The sequence below is a fragment of the Crinia signifera genome, chromosome 1, assembly GCF_055691185.1.
Source record: "Crinia signifera chromosome 1, ASM5569118v1, whole genome shotgun sequence".
NCBI classification, from domain to species: domain Eukaryota; kingdom Metazoa; phylum Chordata; class Amphibia; order Anura; family Myobatrachidae; genus Crinia; species Crinia signifera.
Genome location: NC_139217.1, coordinates 51,284,303 through 51,306,834, shown reverse-complemented (window position 1 = coordinate 51,306,834; position 22,532 = coordinate 51,284,303). Strand labels below are relative to the sequence as shown.

The 22,532-nt window shown below is 49.5% G+C and overlaps 1 protein-coding gene and 1 long non-coding RNA gene across 3 annotated transcripts in view; one reads left to right on the top strand and one right to left on the bottom strand.

Annotated features, from left to right (window-relative positions):
• SLC75A1 (solute carrier family 75 member 1) overlaps window positions 1-22,532 on the top strand; it is a 53,968-nt gene that overhangs the window by 25,205 nt on the left and 6,231 nt on the right. For both annotated transcript variants that reach the window (XM_083151689.1, XM_083151697.1), the window contains exons 6-10: window positions 887-1,075; window positions 2,701-2,809; window positions 13,551-13,662; window positions 16,503-16,611; window positions 18,585-18,675. In XM_083151689.1, the coding sequence (XP_083007815.1) occupies window positions 887-1,075; window positions 2,701-2,809; window positions 13,551-13,662; window positions 16,503-16,611; window positions 18,585-18,675 (610 nt within the window). The remainder of the gene's footprint in view (window positions 1-886; window positions 1,076-2,700; window positions 2,810-13,550; window positions 13,663-16,502; window positions 16,612-18,584; window positions 18,676-22,532) is intronic.
• Window positions 83-20,819, bottom strand: LOC146016257 (uncharacterized). The gene is made up of 3 exons (XR_014449204.1): window positions 20,670-20,819; window positions 12,038-12,177; window positions 83-1,131 (listed from the first exon to the last, which is right to left on the bottom strand). It is a non-coding gene; the product is annotated as an uncharacterized LOC146016257 (long non-coding RNA).

Sequence of the window (22,532 nt, the reverse complement as noted above, 5' to 3'; positions counted from 1 at the left end):
CACGAACACACAGGCAATCACAAGGGAGCAGACTAGCTTTTGAAGCATTTTGCTTCGAGCAGGTTTACTAGTAAGGATAATATGGAACCAGTTATAATAAAAGCGGTTTTGTGAAGGCGTTGCCCATCGCAACCAATCAGGGCAGATTTAATGAGCTCGGTGAAGTGATAAAGTGTCTGGTTTTTATCACCTGCCAATCGGCTAATAACAGTGAAGTTACAGGCTTGGTTTGAAAAATGACAGGTAGGAGCTGATTGGCCGGTGATAAAAACCAGACACTTTATCACTTCACCGAGCTTAATAAATGTACCCCACAGTTTGTTTACTAAGACACAATTGATGAAAAAGTATACAGTACATGATACTCCCCAGGAGTTTCACACAATAAGGTGCAAATGGGAACGGTGTAGGAGGACCCAACTCTACCCAAACTGCAGGTTCTTTCAAGAAAAGTACATATTGAAAATAAAGGTTTGATCATGGAGATACATTTTTCCTGTGAGCACACATGCTATTAGTAAATTAGGCTGCTTGGTGGCATGGGATACATACAGATGGCCAGTGGCGGGGATGTCGGTGTTCAGAATACAGACACCAGCATCCTGAGGGAGGGAGGGAATCCCAGTAGTGTTCAGGTAACTATGCTTACCCTAACACCCCCCCCCCCCCCTGCAGCCTATTGCCAACTTTCCCTGCTAGTGCCTATACCTAACATAACTCTCTGCCCCACAGCCTAAGCACCTAATTGTCTGCCTGTATCCCTAACTTCTATTATCCTTGGTTCTAGATCCTAAGCTCCCCGAATGGGCGCACTGTAGTTACCCTCCCCCCCCTCCGCTGTATACGTCAAAACTGTATGAAGAAATAATATATTTCCTTTTCATAGGCAATGATCGGTGTTGCTTTTTCATTGGGCTTCACCGTAGGGCCTATGGTTGGAGCTTACTTTGCAACCCACGTGGCCAGCGGAGAGCTCTTCTATGTCAGGCCGGCCCTGCTCGCCCTTCTTTTCGCAGTTGTAGATCTGGCGTTCATCTTTCTACTCCTTCCAGAGACGCTTCCCAAGGAGAACAGGGTGAGTCCCGCACAGAACCTCTGGAATGTTTACATCTTGACAGTAGATCTAAGAATCTAAAAGAATAATCACTAATTAAACACTTAGGGAGCAATGTAAACAGAGGACGAGTAAAAAAAATTATGCGGTAGCAACATAATGCATCAAAGCACGCAGATATGGTCAAGAGGTTCAGTTGTTGCTAATATCTAACACCAGAACGGGGAAGAAATGTAATGGAATTGAGTTTGACAGTGGAATGATTATTGAGTGCATACTGTATGTACAGAATATGGAGACGTGGCCCTGTTTGGCTACAGATTGCAGTAACGGCTTCCAGGAGAGGGGCATACAGAAACTTCCAAAAGTTCATAACCCCATTAAAGGCTTCCATAAAAATTGATTTACTGAATGTATTATTCCTGAGCTTGGAATGACGTAGCTGCTGCAAAGAACATAAACCTTCCCTAGGCTGCCTGCTTGCAGTGTGAGATGTGACGGTCATGCGGTGGGAATGTGGGTGTTGGGACTGCCGCATTTTTGTCAGGTAGTAAAGAAACTTCACTCCTGATTTATCTGCGATTTCTGAAAGTGTCGCTTAGCTGCAGGAATGCCAGTCACGGCACCAATGCAGGGTGTGTGCGGTCCTAAAATATCGTAACACTTCTGCTAAAGTATCGGTTTCCAACTGCATGTTCTCTTCCTACAGCCCTTGTGGACCCCTGGTAGTCATAGGAACTTTTATTTATTACAAGTCTATAAGACATTTTTGGGGCTAATACAAAGCTGAGCGGAAGTCGGCTGCCATCGCTCTTGCATTGTCACCAGACACGTATATGCTGAGAGGTGCGCATCTCTGCAGCTGAACTGGCCCCCATATGTACTCTTGGTTTCATATGGGCGGACACCTGTTCCCAGCCAGCTACCCCATGTACCTGCCGGTGGAGATGTGATCTCCTGTCCTCGCATATGTTCTACCCTGGAGTATGCGCAACGCAAGAGTACACTTTAATACTCTTCGTTGGCCGCTTAATGTTTATGCCCATCTGCGTGGGTTTTCATCTTTGAAAACTTTTGCAGTTCCTCTTCCCTGCCTGGGGTGTCGCTGTCTGCTGTGGTGTTTCTAGCACAGGTCTGGTTTGCATAGTGCTGATATACAGACCACACTGTGCTAGAAACACTACAGCAGACAGCGACACCCCAGGCAGGGAAGAGGAACTGTATGGGTTTTCAAAGATGGCGGGTGCTAGAATGAACACGATGTCCACCTCATTTACAAAGTGCGGGATTATGTGTCTGTTACTGTGCCATGTGCACCAATATTAAGAGCAAATGCAGTTTGAAGGGGATACGGTCATTTGGTCGACTCATAATAGGTCAACATGGCTTTGGTTGACACAAGAAATAGATCGACAGTGAAAAGATCGAGACAAGCATTAGGTCGACAGTCAAAAGGTCGAAATTAGTTTATCACTTTTTTTTTTTTTTGCCGGCAGCGGTACATTTTTACAGTGTCCATGTCGACTGGCGACATCCGGGGGAAAAGTGAAAAACTTATGTCCACATTTTGACTGCTGACCTTCCTATTAGATGTGTGGGCTTCCCAGAGCGCCATGGTCCTGATCTCTTGTGCCGCCTTTCTCTAGGTCTCCTCCATGACGGTCGGCTTTCAGGCGGCTTCAGACCTGCTCAGTCCCTTCTCCTTGTTCCGATTCTCAGCTGTAACCAGAAGACAGGACTCTCCTTCTCGGGAAAGTACGTGCCCGTGTGTGTGTTCCGATGTTTATATCGCTATTGTTTATCCCAGAACTAAACTACAAAGTGCAAGGTATGCCGTCATTAGGTCGACAGTCAAAAGGTCAACCACTATTGGATCAATAGGCTGACCTATGTAAAGTGTCGACATACATTGGATCGGTGTGGTCAAAATCGACACGAGCAAAAGGTCAACATAGGAAAAGGTTGATGAGCTTTTCGTGATTTTTTCGGTACTTGTTTCCTAGCACGGCCACAACGATCATGATCGTGGGCATTGTGAACAATGTTAAATGCCTCAATTTACCCGCGATGCCCCCGATTTCCCATAGGAAACAATGTTAAATGGCTTAATTTACCCAAATCATCATAGGGAACAATGGTAAATGGGCCAGAAACCCCCAAAAACACCCATGAACAGTGAAATGTCCCCCCAAAAGTATTTTACGCCACCCCACGATCAACGTGAACCCGAAGCGTGGCGAGCGCAGCGAGCCCGCGAGGGGCGGCGGTTCGCGTCCTCCGACCTTTTCATACCCCCACTATCCACGTCGGCGTGGAGTTGAGAATAGAATAGTGTGGCGAGCGCAGCGAGCCACCGAGCCCGAATCGTGGCGAGCGCAGCGGATACCTGTGAAGCCCGTGAAGGGACGCGTTTACCTGTGAAGGTATCCGCGTCCGCTCGCCACGCTTCGGGCTCGGTGGCTCGCTGCGTTCGCCACACTATTCTATTCTCAACTCCACGCCGACGTGGATAGTCGGGGTATGAAAAGGTCGGAGGACGCGTACCGCTGCGCTCCCAACGCTTCGGGTTTGCGTTGATCGTGGGGTGGCGTAAAATACTTTTGTGGGGACATTTCACTGTTCAGGGGTGTTTTTGGGGGTTTCTGGCCCATTTACCATTGTTCCCTATGATGATTTGGTGAAATTTGATGCATTTAACATTGATTCCTATGGGAAATCGGGGGCATCGCGGGTAAATTGAGACCTTTAACATTGTTTCCTATGGTAAATCGGGGGCATCGCGTCTGGACCATTTAAGCCTTTTTTAGCCGCATACGACGCGACCGACGCGATTTTGACTTTTTTCAATGCATTTCAATGGGAAAATCGGGGGCATCGCGTCGGTCGCGTCGCAGACCACTAAAAATTACACCCGATGCCCGCGATTGTGGCCGTGCTAGGAAACAAGTACCATTTTTTCAATTGCCACTTTTTGGTAGTTTCAGGATGATTTCCCCACTTTTTCATGCACTTTTCCCTGATCAGATAGGTACTCAGCTGTTGTGCAGTAATATGCTAATGCTACTGGAGACGAACTGCGTAGATAGACTCCTCCCGCTGGCTTCTGTGATCCGCTGCTGTGTCTGATGATGCAGCATCGGATCACTCTGTGTGACCATGAGACATTTGATTAACCCTCAGGCCGGGCCATGAAATGCAACACTAGTCTAAGCACACTATTTCCTTCATGCCATTGGTGGCCACTGGGACAGTGGGAAGGGGGCGGAGCCATGGCGACAGGCACCAAGTAGCTAACACTTTAGTGGTGCAGCCCAGGCCCCTCCTTCGCCACACTCCATCCTAGGTCAGTTTTTTTCTTGGTGCCTAGGAGCACAGGCACGTTTTTAGTAGCTGCTGCAGGTTTCTGCAGCGTTTTTTAAAAAAAGTTTTTTTTTTTTTTTTTTACACTTGCGGTGAGCAAGCCGGGTGGACCACCCAGGCTGCTCACCTGCTCCGGAGCCAGCTCGTCGTGAACTGCCACGGACCTGCAGGCTGGGTCCCAGCACAGAGGGACCGTGCGCCACGGAGCAGGTAAGCCGCACTTTCCCCCCTCCCTCCCCACAGCACGCAGCGGTATCGCGGCTGGGGGAGACGCGAGACAGAGACGCTTCCCGATGGAAGCTTGACTCTGTCCCGCAACGGTGACCGCGAGACGCTCTGTCTCGCAGCGGCGTCTGGATAGTAGATGCCGGAGGGAGGGAACCCAGCGCACGTAGCCGCCGGGGGTGGGTGTGCTCCCGGCGGTTTCCTGGCGGTGACACTCGGTCCCCACAGGGGAAACCGAGGCCACTAGACCACCAGGGCTATTGTTGTAGCGGTGGGGGCCGCCATATTTTTTTTTTCTCAGCCCTGGCAAGGTTCCAGGAGGGGGGGGGAGGTCCCTCACCTCCTACCCGCCCAGTCCCCGGCAGGGAGCCTCTATATGAGTTCCCGCCGGGGACTGCCAGCGTCCTGTCCTAATGGAGGCTTGACTCTGTCACGCATCGGTGCAGAGGAGCAGCAGGAAACAGCTTTTGTGTGGACACTGTGGCACCCTTCCTTCCCCGGTCTCCAGACGGGTCAGGTTGTACTGCATTGACACTGCACCCTTGAGGTGTTCAGTGCTGTGTTTTCACACCCCTCTCTATATAGGGGTTTTCTGTGCAAATCTCTCTATTCACTCTGTCTCTTGTATTGAAGTGGGATAGAGCATAGCCATGACTTCTAAGTCAGGCTCAAAGTCCGCAGGATCCTCGCGGTCAGGGGACGCTCCTGCCCTGAGGGCCTTTAAGTGTGTTAGGTGCAAGGAGAATTTTTCTTCCACCTCGACAGACCATGGGGGTGTGTGTACACGCTGTAATGGTGGGGACTCTGTGGATTCGGCCCCGTCACAGGCATCCCATTCCGGGGAACCGGGTTGGGCGCAGGCCCTGACGGCAGCCATGAGGGACCTTGCTGGACAGCTAGCCGCTTCCCGTTCACACCCTCAGCCCCCACCAGTGTTGAGTCAGCCTTCACAGGCGACTTTTCCACCAGCTCAACCGGCTCCGCTCACGCAGTCCCAGCCTCAGTTGCTGACGCTGGCGCCTGAGCCAGTTTGGGTACAGGGCCTTTCTTCCTCAGTGCAGGGACTGGTTCAGGTTTCTTCCTCTCTACAGAACCTGCTGGGTGCCGCTAGCAAGCGCAAGAACCCCAGAGCCCGCATACAGAGAGCTGACTCTACGGGGACGGATACTTCAGAGGACGACCAGGCGGACACAGATGACCCTGTTGACCTGGATGACCCGGACGACCCTGACGAGGAGGCTACATCCCAGGACGAGGTTATGACCCAGTCCAGGGTAGATGCGCTGGTGAAGGCGGTCCGCTCTTGCTTAAACATACAGGAGCCAGACCAACCTCCTGCGGAGGAGGCACCATCTTTTAAGCGCAAGAAGAAGGATCCGGCTGTTTTCCCATCTTCAACGCAGCTGGAGGAAGACCTGGCAAAGGCCTGGTCTGCTCCTAATAAGAAATTTACAATTTCTAAAAGGATGGTTTCTTCTTATCCCTTTCCGGCAGACGGGCGCACGAAATGGGAACGCCCGCCTCAGGTGGATTCCCACATAGCCCGGCTGGTAAAGGCTACTACCTTGCCTATTCCCACTGTGGCGGCTCTAAAGGACCCCACGGATAGAAAGATGGAACATGTCTTTAAGTCTATCTTTACTCATGCGGGTACGCTTAATAGGCCAGCTTTGGCCTCGGCCTGGGTGGCTAGGGCGGTAGGCAAATGGGCAGATATGTTGACGGAGAACATTACGTCAGGCATACGCAGGTCGGAGCTGCTTTCGCTGGTGGACCATATCAGAGAAGCCTCCATGTATTTGGGCGAGGCGGCCCTGGACACGGCTACGTTAGCCTCTAGGATCTCGGCGTCTTCGGTTGCAGCCAGAAGAGCCTTGTGGCTCCGCACTTGGAATGCGGATGCAGAGTCCAAAAAGGCCCTGGAGGCCCTTCCTTTTGTGGGCGATATGCTTTTCGGTCCGGAGCTGGACAAGATTGTGACTACGGTAGCCACTTCCAAGACAGCCTTCCTCCCGTCGGCACCCTCTAAGCCGAAGCAGTCCTTTCGTTCCTTTCGGCCGCAGGGAAAGCCGAGGGGACAATCTTCAACAAGAAGCCGTCCTCCCAGGAGGGAGTCGTTTGGTAAGAGCAGACAGTCCCAAGGCCCCGGAGAAGGCCTCCCAATGACTCGGGGACCCCTCAGGTCGACTCCCTGCCGGTAGGGGCTCGCCTCCTCCATTTTGCCAACAGGTGGAGGGAGACCACATCGGACAATTGGATTTTGAGTATAGTGTCGGAAGGATACTATCTCTCCTTCAACAGGCGTCCGCCGACCCGATTCTTTATCACGGGGCGCCCGGCCTGTCCTCTGAAGGCGGAGGCTCTCAACGCCTCCGTTCAGACTCTTCTCCAGTCTCAGGTGATAGAAGTGGTTCCTCCTCAGCAGAGGGGCCACGGCTATTACTCCAATTTATTCCTAATCGGGAAGCCGGATGGTTCATTCCGACCAATCCTGAATCTCAAGGATCTCAATTGTTACTTGAACATTCTGCGGTTTCGCATGGAGTCCCTCCGGTCCATTATACAGGCATTGGAGCCGGGGGATTTCATGGTATCTCTGGACATCAGAGATGCATACCTGCATGTTCCGATACATCCGGATCACCGCAAGTACCTCCGGTTTGCAACCAAGGATCTTCATGTCCAATTTCGGGCTCTACCCTTCGGAATCTCTACAGCACCAAGAATCTTTACGAAGGTGATGGGAGTTATGGCAGCCTTCCTTCACCTCCAGGGAGTGCGGATTCTGCCTTATCTGGACGACCTTCTGATTCTGGGACAGTCCAGAGAACTACTCCTGCAACATCTAGGCATTACGCTGGACCTGCTCCAGGCTCACGGTTGGCTAGTGAACTGGCGCAAGTCCAGCCTGGAACCCTCCCAGGAGATGATACATCTGGGAGCGCGTCTGGATTCCCAGGCCCAGAGGGTCTATCTTCCAGACAAGAAGCGGCTGGCTTTGCAGGCCCTCTTACGAGGGTTTCTCAAGCACAGGAGAGTCTCTCTTCATCTATGTATGAAGATTTTGGGCAAGATGGTCTCGTGCTTCGAGATGGTGGAATTTGCCCAATTTCACTCTCGACCGTTGCAACACCAGATCCTCAAGTATTGGAACCATTCACCACAGGCTCTGAAGAGGCAGGAGGTAGTACTCTCTCAGGAGGTTCGACTATCGTTGCTCTGGTGGCTCAAGCCACGTCACCTGTCCATGGGACGGCCCTTCCTAGTCTCCGACTGGGTACTCTTGACGACAGATGCCAGCCTCAGGGGCTGGGGAGCGGTGGTGGAGGACCGATCCTACCAGGGAGTTTGGTCCCACCAGGAGTCGGGGTTGCTGATCAATATTCTAGAGCTCAGGGCGATCTACTTAACCCTTCTCCAGGCGGCCCCCCTGATTTGCTCTCGTGCAGTCAAGGTACAGACAGACAACGCCACGGCGGTGGCGTACATCAATCACCAGGGGGGAACTCGGAGCAGAGCAGCTTTTCTGGAGGTACAGCCAATTCTTCGTTGGGCAGAACGTCACCTCTTGGCATTGTCGGCAGTGTACATTCCCGGCGTCGAAAACTGGGAAGCAGACTTTCTGAGCCGCCAAGAGATCCACTCCGGAGAATGGTCTCTTCATCCAGAGGTGTTTCACTCTCTAACCCTTCGTTGGGGAAGGCCTCAGATAGACCTCCTGGCATCCCGGTGAAATCACAAGTTGCCTTGCTACGGGTCCAGGACTCGGGATCCAGGCGCATTTCTGGTCGACGCTCTGTCGGCACCTTGGCCGTTCGATCTGGTGTACGCCTTCCCGCCGGTGGCTCTTCTTCCTCGGTTCCTAAGAAGACTCAAGCGGGAACGGGTAAGGGTAATCCTGGTGGCCGCAAACTGGCCACGCAGGGCCTGGTATGCCGATCTCCGGCTCATGGCGGAGGAACCTCAGTGGCGGTTACCTCTCCGGCCAGACCTTCTGTCTCAGGGACCCTGTCAACATCCCAACCTAGCTCGTCTCGGTTTGACGGCTTGGCTCTTGAGAGGGAGATCTTAAGAGACAGGGGGTTCTCCGATTCTGTGATAAGAACCATGATAGCGGCCAGGAAGCCGTCTTCAGCAAGAGTCTACTACAGGATCTGGAGTTCTTTCTTTCGCTGGTGTGAAGAGCACGAGAAGAATCCAAGGAGGTTCTCGTTGCCCAAGGTTTTGGCCTTCTTGCAGTCGGGAGTGGATTTGGGCCTTCAACATTCCACTTTGAAGGTTCAGGTCTCGGCGCTCTCGGTTCTGTTTCAGAGGCGCATTGCGACAAGACCGGAGGTTCGCACTTTCCTCCAGGGGGTCATGCACGTGACTCCTCCCTTTCGGAGTCCCGTAGTCCCGTGGGATCTGCCTTTGGTTCTGAGAGCTCTTCAGGTGGCTCCGTTTGAGCCTCTGGAGTCAGTGGAGTTGCGTTGGCTTTCATGGAAGGTGTGTTTCCTTCTGGCAATTGCGTCAGCTAGGCGGGTCTCGGATTTGACCGCTCTATCTTGTAAGCCACCGTTTTTGGTTTTCCACCAAGATCGGGCAGTCCTCCGTACCAGGTTGGGTTACCTGCCAAAAGTGGTATCCAGGTTTCACGTAAACCAGGAAATCATGGTTCCTGCTTTCCAGGATTCAAGAAGTGGAGGGGCTCTTGATGTGGTTCGGGCCCTTCGCATCTATGTGGATAGGACCAGGGAGATTAGAAGAACAGAAGCTTTGTTTGTTCTTTATGATCATCAGAAGCGGGGTTGGCCCGCATCTAAACAGTCCATTGCCAGGTGGTTGCGGCTTACGGTTCAGCAGGCATACCTCCTGGCGAATAGGCCGGCGCCAGCAGGGCTCACGGTCTATTCCACTCGCTCGGTAGGATCATCGTGGGCTGCGCCTTCAGGAGTCTCCGCAGAGCAGCTGTGACGCGCAGCCACATGGTCTTCCATGCACACTTTTATACGCCACTACAGGTTTGATACTTTCACCGAGGTCGACTCTGCGTTCGGCCGTGGCGTTCTTTCTGCAGCTCAGGAGCGTTCCCTCCCGTAAGGGGACAGCGGTGGGACAACCCACTGTCCCAGTGGCCACCAATGGCATGAAGGAAATAAGGGGATTTTTGTCCTTACCTGGAAAATCCTTATTTCTGAATCCTTTGGTGGACACTGGGCGCCCGCCCAGACGCCCCTGATCGGCGGATGGGTTGGTTTTAGGGAATGCTCTTGTTCATGGTGATACAAGATCTCTCTTTTTCTTTCTTTCATTCTCTCCTTTCCTGTGCTCCTAAGTCCGGTGGTAGTCTAAACTGACCTAGGATGGAGTGTGGGGAAGGAGGGGCCTGGGCTGCACCACTAAAGTGTTAGCTACTTGGTGCCTGCCGCCATGGCTCCGCCCCCTTCCCACTGTCCACCAAAGGATTCAGAAATAAGGATTTTCCAGGTAAGGACAAAAATCCCCTTTTTAAAAGGGGAAAAAAAGTGGTGGTGGCAAACGATTCAAGCGCGCAGGATCATAAGGCGTTTTTGGAAGGTATAAAAATAAATGTAATAGTGACGCACAAATAAAGTAAAATTACATACACACATTAAAATTCTTCAACATGTAAAATGAGGCAAGGTGCCTTGAGGAAGAAGCCAAAGTAGGATCGAAACGCGTCAGCAAGTGACTGTATTCTGTGTGATCTTATTCAGTGCACGCCACTAGGGCGCCGGTCCGGACTGCACCTTTTTTCATTCCCCACATGCTCCAAGCATCACCCTGGGAAAGACCCATGCCCTATTTTTGATGCTGAAGAGTTTTAGGGGGGTTTTCAATGTCGGGTCACGACTGTCGGGCTGCCCGACAGCCGTGACCCTGTCCTGTTGTCGGCACGCTCAACGCTCATTTCGCAGACGGGATTCAATGTCCCGCCTGCCGAGCGCCAAGAAGGGGGCGTGGCCGCGAGAAGAGGATGGGAATCGGCGAGCTGCTGCCCGGAGCTCATCAATTCCCATCCGTTCTCGGCAGAACGAGCCCGACTGCTTGTGAAGTCGGGCACGTTCTGCCTAGATCCCCTGTTCAATGCTGTAGGGCAGGCATGTCCAAAGTCCTGCCGGGGGCCAAGTGCGGCCCATGCCATCATTTCAAGTGGCCCGCAGCCTCCAGCCAGAAGCAGGCGGAGCATCAGATGCAGGATGCACAGCACAGGACACTAAAGGTGGGGTCCCGGTGAGCGTTCCTTTACCTTGCTGTCTGCAGCAGTGAGGAGGTGCCGGCCACCACAGTGAGATGTGTTTGCCAGCTTTCCGTTTTCCAACCTCTGGACATTCCGAGAAGAGGGGGGGGGGGGGGGGGGCAAGCTACAGGACAGAGTGAATGGGTGCAAAGTGGGGAACATACAGTGAATGGGGGCATACAATGAAGGAGGGTCAGGCTGGGGGACATACAGAGAAGGATGGTCAGGCAGGGGAATATAATGTGAAGGGGGCAGAGTGGAGGACATACAGCGAATGGTGGCAGGCCGGGGAATATACAGTGAAGGGGCAGGCTGGGGGATATACAGTGAATGGGGGCACGCTGGGGGACATAAAGTGAATGGGGCAGAGTGGGGGACCATTCTGATGTGATTAATGATTCAAAGAATGTCGGGCTGAATGGTCGGCCCCCACACATTTTCACCTCACCAAATCTGGCCCTCGTCGCAAAAAGTTTGGACACCCCTGCTGTAGGGGAAGACAGCATTAAATAGGGCCCGTCTGGAATGGCGGCGGTAGATTGAATGTCCCCCTTAATGTGTGTATGTAATTTAACTTTATTTGTGCTTCAATATTACATTTAATTTTATACCTTCCAAAAACGCCTTATGATCCTGAGCACCTGAATCGTTTGTCACACTTTTTTCCCCTACTACGCACCATAGAAGGGTGTGAGGGAGACCCGGCAACAGTGACTAAGGCAGCATCAGGTGTTAGCGCTGGGTATAGTATCCCATACCCGCTGTTCTACCACACTTTGAAAAGGAGCCAACCCGCCTTCGAGAATGCTCTCTGCCCAAAAGGCTTCAGGCTGTCCGCCATGCTTGGTGGACTGCAGCTGACAATTGCATATGCACAATTTAATAAACATCGGATCTGTATGTAAACCATCCGTCTGCATGCATCTCTGTCTGTACTCACAAGTGGCACACTGCAGAGTTAACAAGCAACATCCTAATTTTTCCATTTCTGAGAAAATTGCAAGGGAATCTGGAATAGGCGTCATAAAAATGTAATGTTATACTGGCGCAGGGCTTGGAACCTGCGGCTAATTGATTCATCCCCTTAGGTCACCAAGCAGGTGCACAGGTGTGCTCATTATTCAGACACATTTTGAAAGATCCACAGGTAAAATGACTTATTTCACTTGTGATTCTGTGTGGAGTCCTGAAAACATGCAATGTTCGGGGAACGTGAGGACCAGGGTTGGGAACCACTTCCTTAGAACGTAATCCATAAATTCCTGAAGATGGTGGAGATGGCTTTGCTCAGTTTTACCTATTGTGTAAATAAAAAGAGAAGTCAATTGTAAAGAACATCTGCGTTTCCTTAATACTAAACCTTATACAGTATGTATTGTAGTACTTCCTACCAGAAGAGGGCGCTCTTATTAATACGGCCTGTAACTGCTGCAATCCCAGGCATCATTTTAGACTATAGAATCAGAATCAGAATCAGAATCAGAATCAACTTTATTGGCCATGTGTGCTTGCGCACACTAGGAATTTTTTGTGGATTACAGTGCAGCATCAGCAGGGATGAAATGGGGGGGGGGGGGGGGAACGACGACACGTTACATGCATACCATTGAGACATTTTACACATTCCATTGAGACATTAAACGCATTACATTGAGAGCATTAAGACATCACTTGCGGGGATCACATGCCTGCCACGCCGCACAGCGCCTAGGCAGCCATCAGCGGCGCCACTGGTCGTTGCAGCAGCCAGGTAGGTAGCAATATAAGCAGGACAGTACATTTATCACATAGCTACAAATAAGCAAAAGTATTATTTTCAGAGTATCATCTATAAATATGTCTAGTGTCCGTGAGTCTCCGAAACACTTCCTTTTGCTGGCAGAGCTTGAAACTACTTCTTTCTCACATACAGAATCACAAGGTAGCAGACTAGCTTTCGAAGCTTTTGCTTCGAGCAGGCTGAGCTAGTTAAATATATTTGATTACCATTTTACTTTCATTATAGTATAGTATCATTTATATTATTAGTACAATAAGGCCAGTATATTAGATTTTGCTGTGCACACTAATCTACGCTCTAGCACCAGGTTAGACAACCTGTAACCCTCCACCAATTTGTACAATCTTTGTGTGGCAGGATATTCTTGAATTCGTAGTTCCACAGCGGTCAGCGGGACACCGTTTGCCTGTGACCACTTTTTGCAAGGGCTTAAGGCTCTATAAACAGGGCTGTCTTGGAGTTAGAAAATAATGTCCTATGTTTAATATATTCAGGTTCCTGCCTCACTCTTATGTATGTGTACAGTAACGTTCTGGCTGCAGTCCTGAGGCTCCGGCGTGCGGTATAAGGTGTAGCAATGTTGGTGTTTGCACTACAGCCACGCACTGATTAAAGGGGTCACTGTGACCCAGTCCGGTTCCTTTGTTTGTGGTGAATGCTGTGAAGTGAGCTAACACTACTTGTCATTAAATAAAAGGTGGGCAGTAAATAAAGAAGGGATTAGAGTAATTGGCTGGCGAGCACTGATTACCAGATGCAGTTTAGGGGTTCCTGCTCGGTTGCTCCTGCATGCACACAGAAGTGCTGAGGCCGCTGCTGCACGTGGCATATAGCGCTTTATGTATCCCTGAATGTAACATACCAGTAACACATTATATGTTTCTGCTAAGGTCTGAAGAGCCTCCGAGCCCTTGGGCTGGTCTACTTCCTCTACCTCTTCTTGTTTTCCGGGCTCGAGTACAGCATCAGCTTCCTCACCCACCAGCGCTTCCAGTTCAACAGGTGAGACATATATGTTATGTTATTCAGCTCCTGTGACACAAATGGGGTGACAGCGCAGATGTGGGCGTATGTATATGAGTGGGAATTCCTGGCGTACAGCTCGGCATGCGGGGAAGGTATAGGAGAATCCCACACCACTTATATGTGATTAAACTCTAGAGGGGAAATGGAATTGTTTTTCCACATGGCCACCACTAGGTGGCTCCCAGTTGAGCACTTGAGTTGTTGCTCCGTTCAGGTGTGCTGCGCCTCTAAGAGAGAATTTTTAGCTTGCTGAAACACCGTTACGTTGCTTCTTTCGCATTTCGGCATCATTTTAAATGGTCAGCCCTGACCCCGTCGCATAGTAACCACTCCGACTAGGGATGGCCATCGACACATCCCCCATCGAAGGTTGCTATGGCAGTAACCATCCTTGGCTATACAATATTCTACAACCTACCGTCAATGGTTCCCTCTATTGCGGGGCGGGACGCCGTGTCACTGCAGTCAGGACGCCTCGCAGGAAGGTGCGCGCACGGCCAAAAGCATTGGATGCCGTCCATGGACGGCATACAACTATTCGAGCCACTGCTATCGATGCCCAAAACATCAAGCACTAGGTCATAACCATCGATGTTTTGGGAACATCGATAGTCGATGGCCATCCCTAACTCCGACCAGATCCCGGGAGCTGATATCAGAATGCTTCGTATATTAGTGCTTCAGGCAGCATCCTCTGGGGGATGCGGCAGGGTGCGGGATATTAAGTACATCCCAAATGTGAAGGACCGCAGCAGGAATCTCTGATATCTGCTGCAGTCCCTTCTACATACATGTGGGAGGTACTTCATATATGCGGCTAACCCGCCCACCAAATGGGTGTTTTCGGAAATAGTCGCAAATGATGAATGATAAATGGCCGTTTGGTGTCTTCTTCATACAAGTTGCGCTTCTTGTATCGGCACACGGAGCACTGACATCATACTGTATACGGAGGCTTTCTTGGGGCTACATGTAGGATGCCATTTTCAGGTGCAGCAGCAATTCTTGTATATTACATTTTATTATCTAATCAGAGGCGGCCTATTTTGGGCTCTTACATATTTCTGGGATGTCTGTGTGCACAGAATGGCTTAGCTATAACAATGTAAGTGGTGCACAGCAGAATGGGCTGTAAGTGCATCCTCAGGCCTCTAATGCAGGAAATGGCTGCTAATGGCTTCTCTGTTCTCTTCTATTTCGTTTTTGCCCTTGGCCACTATGTGCAGCATTTATACTGAGTGCTGCGTGTTTCCAATGTAGCACAAGCTCCATTATAATGGGAAATCCGGTGTCATCACATTCCCCCAGGGTTAGACAGGCTAGGGAATAGCTGAGGGGAGCGGGAACCTGTTCTCGTCCGGCTAATAAACTAATCATTACAAATATCATCTCCATTCTGCTCATGGTTCTCTGTGTTTTACAAATAAAACAAATATAAGTATTTCACTGTACTTCACAGTGAGACATTCTGGGTAATGGAAACCTGTGTCACGCCATCCCCCCCAGGCCAATTCACAGCCCAAATTGCACAAAAGTACTCCCTACCCCCAGCATTATTACCATGTAACTCACCGTCTGGTGTTACAGGTCATCCTGCAGGCAGTGACATACACAGCAGCCAGGAGTCTTAGCAGAGTGCCTGGCAGGCTCATCAGCAGCTCGGCACTCGATAGCTTCAGGCTGTAGCATAGCAACAGAATGGGGGTATATAGGTGAGGGCAATATAGAGCAATGAAGGCTGCAGGTGTACTTCAAGGTCCAGTCTTCAAACTGGGCAAATTCTCAAATATCTCAAATATATATGTATCTTCTGCGACGCTCTAGGAACTGTGGCGCCTTAAAATAAAAGTAAGCACTGTAGAAACAAACACTTTAGCCTCCATATCTCCTGCACAGTGCAGTAGACGAGGCGTAATAATCCAGGAATGCTCCTCTGAGCACAAGTCTGGCTACGGTTACTTAGCAGAAACTCAGATTGTCTTTTACCTCAAGTTTCATTTAACATGGTGGCAGGTTGGGTTATGAACCTGTCTCAGTGCACCTATCTCACCTAAACTCAGCACTGTGGCCATTGCAATATCAGACATGATGGCAGGGACAATGTAAGTCACATTTTGTGGCTGTGGGAAGGAACATTGCTGTTCTTTCCAGATTACCAGGGTCCTAGGACACATGACCCAAGCTGCCTCTGCTGCATGCACTCAGGACTGGGCTGGCAACTGGGGACATAGGGCCTTATTCTAGTTCACTCTTTCTGACAAAATCCTTCTTAGATGGCAAAACCATGTGCACTGCAGGGGGGCAGATGTAACTTGTGCAGAGAGAGTTAGATTTGGGTGGGGTTTTACTTCAAAGTGAGATCTATATTGCAGTGTAAAAATAAAGCAGCCAGTATTTACCCTGCACAGAAACAAAATAACTCACCCAAATCTAATTCTCTCTGCACCTGTTACATCTGCCCCCCTGCAGTGCACATGGTTTTGTCCATCTAAGAAGGATTTTGTCAGAAAGAATGAACTAGAATAAGGCCCATAGTCCCAGAAACCCTGCTTAGAAATATGGTCATGCAAGCTGAATGACCGATAGAGAGACACATGTTGTATAGTATCATGATATAGACGCTGTGACTCGTGCTTGAGTGTAAGATCTGTAGATGTTTTCCTAGCCTCGGAATAATAGTATATGGCCGTACAGCGGTGAGGGAGGGGATGAGCAGCAGGGTGCGGGGAACATCTGGATGAGATCAGACCAGCTGGAGCATAAACACAGGGCTGTGGATCCTGCCTGTAACCTGCGCTCTGTGATTTCCTTGGCAGCATGCAGCAGGGAAAGATGTTTTTCTTCATCGGAATGACCATGGCGCTGATCCAGGGCGGATACGCTAGAAGAATCAAGGCAGGAAATGAAGTGAAAGCTGTGAAAGGGGTAACTATGCACTAACGTCACTGACTGAGGGGACCTGGTGCTTGCAGTGGCTCAGTGGGGGATATATTCTGCAAGTCACACACCATGGGTAATAGGGTGGGATTTTTAGTAAAGGGTCTTTTTTTTTTTTTTAGGTCATTGCAATTTGTGGTAAAAATCGCACACTTTGACGTGACCAAAAAATCGCATTTCAAAAATCACTCCCCGGGCTCTTTGAGCCGTCCTGGTTTCACAAATATGGGAGAACAATGTGTTAGCGTCCGCCCCGTATTTAAAAAACCAGCACTGGGCTCTTGGACCGGTCCTGGTTCCAAAAATACAGTGGAATGAAAAGAGTAGGGGTCCCTGTATTTTGGAGCGAGCATCAGGCTCCAACAGCCAGTGGGGTCATGCCACAGCTGGGGGACACTTTTTATATAGGCTCCCAATGCCAAAATATCACCCCCTGGCTGGTCATCCCAGGATGGGGTTCCTGGGGAAGTGGGGACCCCCCAATAAAGGGGTCCCCCCCCCCCAGGCTTCACCTGTCATGGGCTGAACCCCAGGGCTAATCCCCGTCACCCCTTGGCGATAGGTGCCGGGGTCATAGTTTTAGGTAAAATATAAAAATATATATTTTTGCAATGTATTAGTTGCACACCTAACATGCACTAGGGGCAGCCCACAGCTCACCACTCAGCGCTGCTATCTCCAGGAAGCCTCACTCCTGATTGCGGCGCAGGTATTAAAGCCTGTCAGCCGCTCTGTCCATTTCGGTAATGCTGTCTCCTCCGGGCTGCGCAGGAGATCTCGCCATAATAGCCCGGTACAGCCGACTGGGGGGGTGGGGGGGGTGGGGTTAAGAGAGTGAAGACGCAAGAACACAGTAAATGACACACCAATGTAAATCAGGGTTGCCGACTTTGTTATTCTCCTCTCCGGGAGAAGCCCGGAGAGGAGAGATTCAGTAGCCGCTCAGGGGGCGGGGCTTAATCGTGACATCACTAAGCCCCGCCCCCATGCTGTAAAACCAAGGAATTCAGTGATCTCCATGGAGGGGGCGGGGCTAAAATGACGCGATTGTGTCATTTTAGCCCCGCCCCCTCCTCTGAGACCCGGGCATTGCGGCATTTTAATGCCGCGATCCGGGGGACAGCGGGGGTCCCCCCTGAATCCGGGAGGGTTGCCCACCCTTCCGGGGGGCCGGGAGGGAGCCCCGATTTTCGGGAGACTCCCGGAAATTTCGGGAGGGTCGGCAACCCTGATGTAAATATTAATACTAGTGTTCAATCTAGCACCCTGCACCTGTCACAGCCAGGCCTGGATTGCCACTCTCTGCTCTGGTTCTTCTTGCACTCTGGTCTGTAGCTCAGGCAGGAAATAGGAACTGAACGGGTTGTGACGCTATTAGTACTTAATATGGAAAGGATGATGTCACTACTGGACAATTATAACCAGTGACTAAATTACTCTGGGCCAGATTCTCTAAGCTTCAAAAATGATAAAATAGAGAGTGATAAACAGCCAGCCAATCAGCTCCTGCCTGACATTTTTCAAACAGTCTGTGACATGGCAGGCAGGAGCTGATTGGCTGGCTGTTTATTACTCTGGATTTTATCACTTTTGAAGCTTAGAGAATCTGGCCCACAATGATTATGAATGGGATGATGACGTATGAGTTCCGTGATCATGGCCCAGGGTTATAGATCTGTCACTGGCATGGCATTCGCACTTGGCATGCCTTTGTTAAGGGCGTATGGTTGGAACTGCGGCCTACTTATAGGAGAACTCCGGTGATTTCAGATGGATCCTTTTCATCATGGATACGTGGCGCAGATGCGGGCTAATAGCCAGGAATGAGGGTCATGTAGCGGCATAGATCCGGCTGTTTTGCCTGGGACTCTGAATCGGCACCATGGTGCTAATAGCATTATCGCTGTATTAGTATTGTGCTTATTATGTGACATTTCCATTCTGTGTGATGTGTCCTGCAGGCCATTGTTCTGTTGATCCCGGCGTTCCTGCTGATAGGATGGGCAAGCAGCCTGCTCATGCTGGGCCTTGGACTTCTTCTCTATTCCTTCGGTAAGTTCCTCGTATTGAGACGTGACGTCCTCTGTCTGTAGTGGCCACTGCAACCTTTCTCTGAGTCATTTATATGCAGGACTAGTTTTACATGTTATATAAGTGTTTGTATCACACTGTGTACTATATTAACCCAGAAACATTTATACATTATGTAATAATGCTGTGGTTTAGCACACAGAAGGGTTGCCTGAGTCCCGCAGGCTTAGTGATGCCATGCTGTGCAACTTCGGGATACATGGATTACATATAGCACAGATGTCACAGAGTGATGTCCTCAGCACAACCCATAAGCATAGGGGAGCCCAGTAAAAGATAAGGGAGAGTTGATTAACAGTCCTTTGTTAGGCAGCAGTAATGGAACCCTGATAACATAAACTAATCCTGTCAGTCGCAGTTAGATCCAGTTCACATTGCAGTTTGTGGTAGTAATACAGGAGACCTGTTAGAGACTACTGTAACCCTTCAGGGGGACACCGGGCCCAGTGGACTTGTACTTAGCCCTATTGTTTGGTTTTGTTAGACAACCTGTTTTTGTCATACAGGCTGTGTGGAGTATGATACTGCTTTCACATTGCAGAAATGGATAATGACACGGTATTCTTAAATGGGACTTTAAAACGGGTCTGAGCCTTGAGACCTTTCACATTGCAGGTGAAAACCGTTTTAAAAATCATTTAATACCATTCAAACATTCAACCCGTTTAACCCCCAAGGGACACGTTTCAAGCCATTGAAATAGAGCTGTTCAAACTGCCAAAAAACGGCTCTGAAACGTGTAGGACTCTGCTTTTTAACCGTGTTGAAATACCGGTTAACTTTAACCGGTAAATCAACTCTGGCACTTTCACATTGCAGCCTTAAACGTTTTAAAATGGAAAAAAAAACGGCAATATACCGTTTTAAAAGTGCGATGTGAAAGGGGTATGATTGAGATTGATCAGGAGTAAAATAAAATGTCTCCTCCAAAGACCACAACAAAATGACCCCCCCCCCACACCTTTAAACACCCACGAACACAACTTTAACTTTACCAACCTAGTAGTTCTACCTTTTTAAACTATCATGTATTTTATGTTTAGCTGTTTTTAAAAGAAAGAAAGATTAAAAGTATGCTCATGGACAGCATCATTGGTGTAATCATGGTTAACATTACAAGTACAAGCTCTTCTCCAAATCCACTATTCTTTACATCTACACCCTCATCTCCATACATATTATCTCCTGCCAATTACCACCGCCTTTTCTTGCCTCTGGTAACCACATCTCACTCCGGTACCCTAAATTTCTTTTAAATTTCCCCCACCCACCACTGTCAGACTGTGGATTCCCACAACAGCCCTAAATGTGCTGAGTTTCTGTGTTCTGCAAGTGTTGGCATTGGATTCCTCCGGGTACTCCGGTTTCCTCTCACATTGCAAAAATCTACTGGTAGGTTAGTTGGCTTCAACACAAATTAACTCTAGTTGTAGGTAATATAGATTGTAAACTCCACTGGTACAGTGAATGGCCAAATACTATAGAATATGTGTGCGCTGTATACATAACTGGTAATAAATAACATTATGCAATAATTACTAATAGATCATAAATAGCACACTTTGGGCCAGATGCACTTACGCTTCAAAAAGTGATAGAATGGAGAGTGATAAGCAGCCAGCCAATCACCTCCTACCTGCCATGTTACAGGATGGGTTTGAATAATGACAGGTAGGAGCTGATTGGTTGGTTGATTATCACTTAATTTTATTATCTTTTTATCAAAAAGTAATGTAATTAGTCCCACACACAGCCCCAGTTCTAACCAGCGATATTATCCAGTGTCTGACATTATCCATGTTGTGCTTGTGTATAAGTTGCTCATAGACCCTGTTTGGATTAGCATCATGTGTTCCCCTCAGCGATTCCATCCTCCCTCCCTGATCCTGGGGCCCTATTATCACAGCAGTTGTTCTGCTGACACAGTGACAGCGACTTGGCAGAGGGCCACTTACCTACGCCCCGCTCCGCTAATTCACAGCACATGCCAAGCGTTGCTCTGGAGTTCTCTCTCGCTGCGTCTGTGTCATGGTATTTATGATTCCTGTCCATGGAGCGGCGATGTTACTTATAGTACCAAACCAAGTCATTCTCCTCCTATGTAATTGCTTCCTCGTCTTCCAATGTACAGTATTACAGCTGTGGTGTGCTCTGCCTTATTGCCATCAGGGGGCAGTATAGACTATACTTCAGTTGCATCATGTTTCATTTTTCTGTTGCTCGTGGGTTTTAGTTGTTTTATTAGCAGGAAATCCTGTATGAAATGTCCGAATGTCATCACAGGAAATATACTGCTCATTCCTCTACAACATATTATTGTCTCTGTTATTGTATCAGCAGGAAGCAATATGGGGAACAGACTTCTGCGTTCACAGCAGTTAGGGGCGTGGTGCGATTAAGCTTGTATAGCCGCCTCCCTGCTCTTGGCGTTCCGCACATGTTGTATACATGGTTTGCGGGGGACGCATGGTAGATGTTTTATTATTGTGAATTCTTTATTGGAAGTTTTCAAACATAATTAACACACACAATACAAAAAGGCAACACAAGCAGGTAGAACCATAGAATTAGCCAGGCCGTCCCTGCTCTGTAGCTTGCGGTGCTAGAGATTACTTTTTCCTGGCAGTAAAAGCGACCGGGCTACCGCTCACTAAATAGTTGTGGCACAATACATTGTCATAGTTCTGGGATCATAGGAACCTTTGTTGTAGTTGTTCAGCAAATGTGCAATCCACCCACCACAGGATGAGCCCTCGATGTGGCCACCGTACATGCGGCCAAATTGTACTGGATAACAAAGGAGATAAATGTCATCATGTGGTCAGAATATGGCTCGGTACACACTGTAATCATCGCCTGACCACATCTGACTACATAACTCAGTAACGGCATTAATGGGCCAGTATTAAGTATTGGGCCAGTATTAAGCTGTGTACACACGGGGGCGATAGGGGCTGAAATCGCTGGGAATATGGTCGCTGTGCGACCATATTGCCAGTGATTGGAGTGTGCACCAGCGATATATCGCCTGGTGTGCGCTCCCGTTTTCAGCCCCTGAATGGTCGCTGGTCGGAGGAACATGCTCCTCCGACCAGCGACTTCCACTGCCTCTTCTCCCGGCAGTGTGACATTTTCATCTGAGACCATCTCTGGTCGCAGATGAAAACGGGACACTGAGCAATATATTGCCAGCGATCATATTGCCCCGTGTGTACGCACCTTTCGTTTTGAAGTGGGCAGGGATATAACAACTTGCGGCCAATCAGATTTTGCACAGCAGCACATAGTATTTCAGAAGACCAGTGTGTTAAATTCATGGGAGTGGTTGACCCACCCACTGATGTGACTAAAGGCCTTATTCTGATCTGAGCTCAGTACAAATTTGGGTACTCTTTACCTAGCACGGCGCCCATCGCGACCATCGCATGCACAAAAAAACGGGTGCGATGCGATGCCCGCGATGGCCGCGATTTCCCATAGGGACCAATGTTAAAAATCAGATTGGTCGCGATTTTAGTGTTAAAAGTCAGATTGGTCGCGATTTTTACATAGGAATCAATGTTAAATGGGCCACAGAGCCCTAATAGTCCCCCTGAAGTGTGAAATGGCCCCCACAATTTTTAACGCCACCCCACGATCAACGTGAACCCGAAGCGTGGCGAGCGCAGCGAGCCCGCGAGGGGCGGCGGTACGCGTCCTCCGACCTTTTCATACCCCCACTATCCACGTCGGCGTGGAGTTGAGAATAGAATAGTGTGGCGAGCGCAGCGAGCGGACGCGGATACCTTCACAGGTAAACGCGTCCCCTCGCGGGCTTC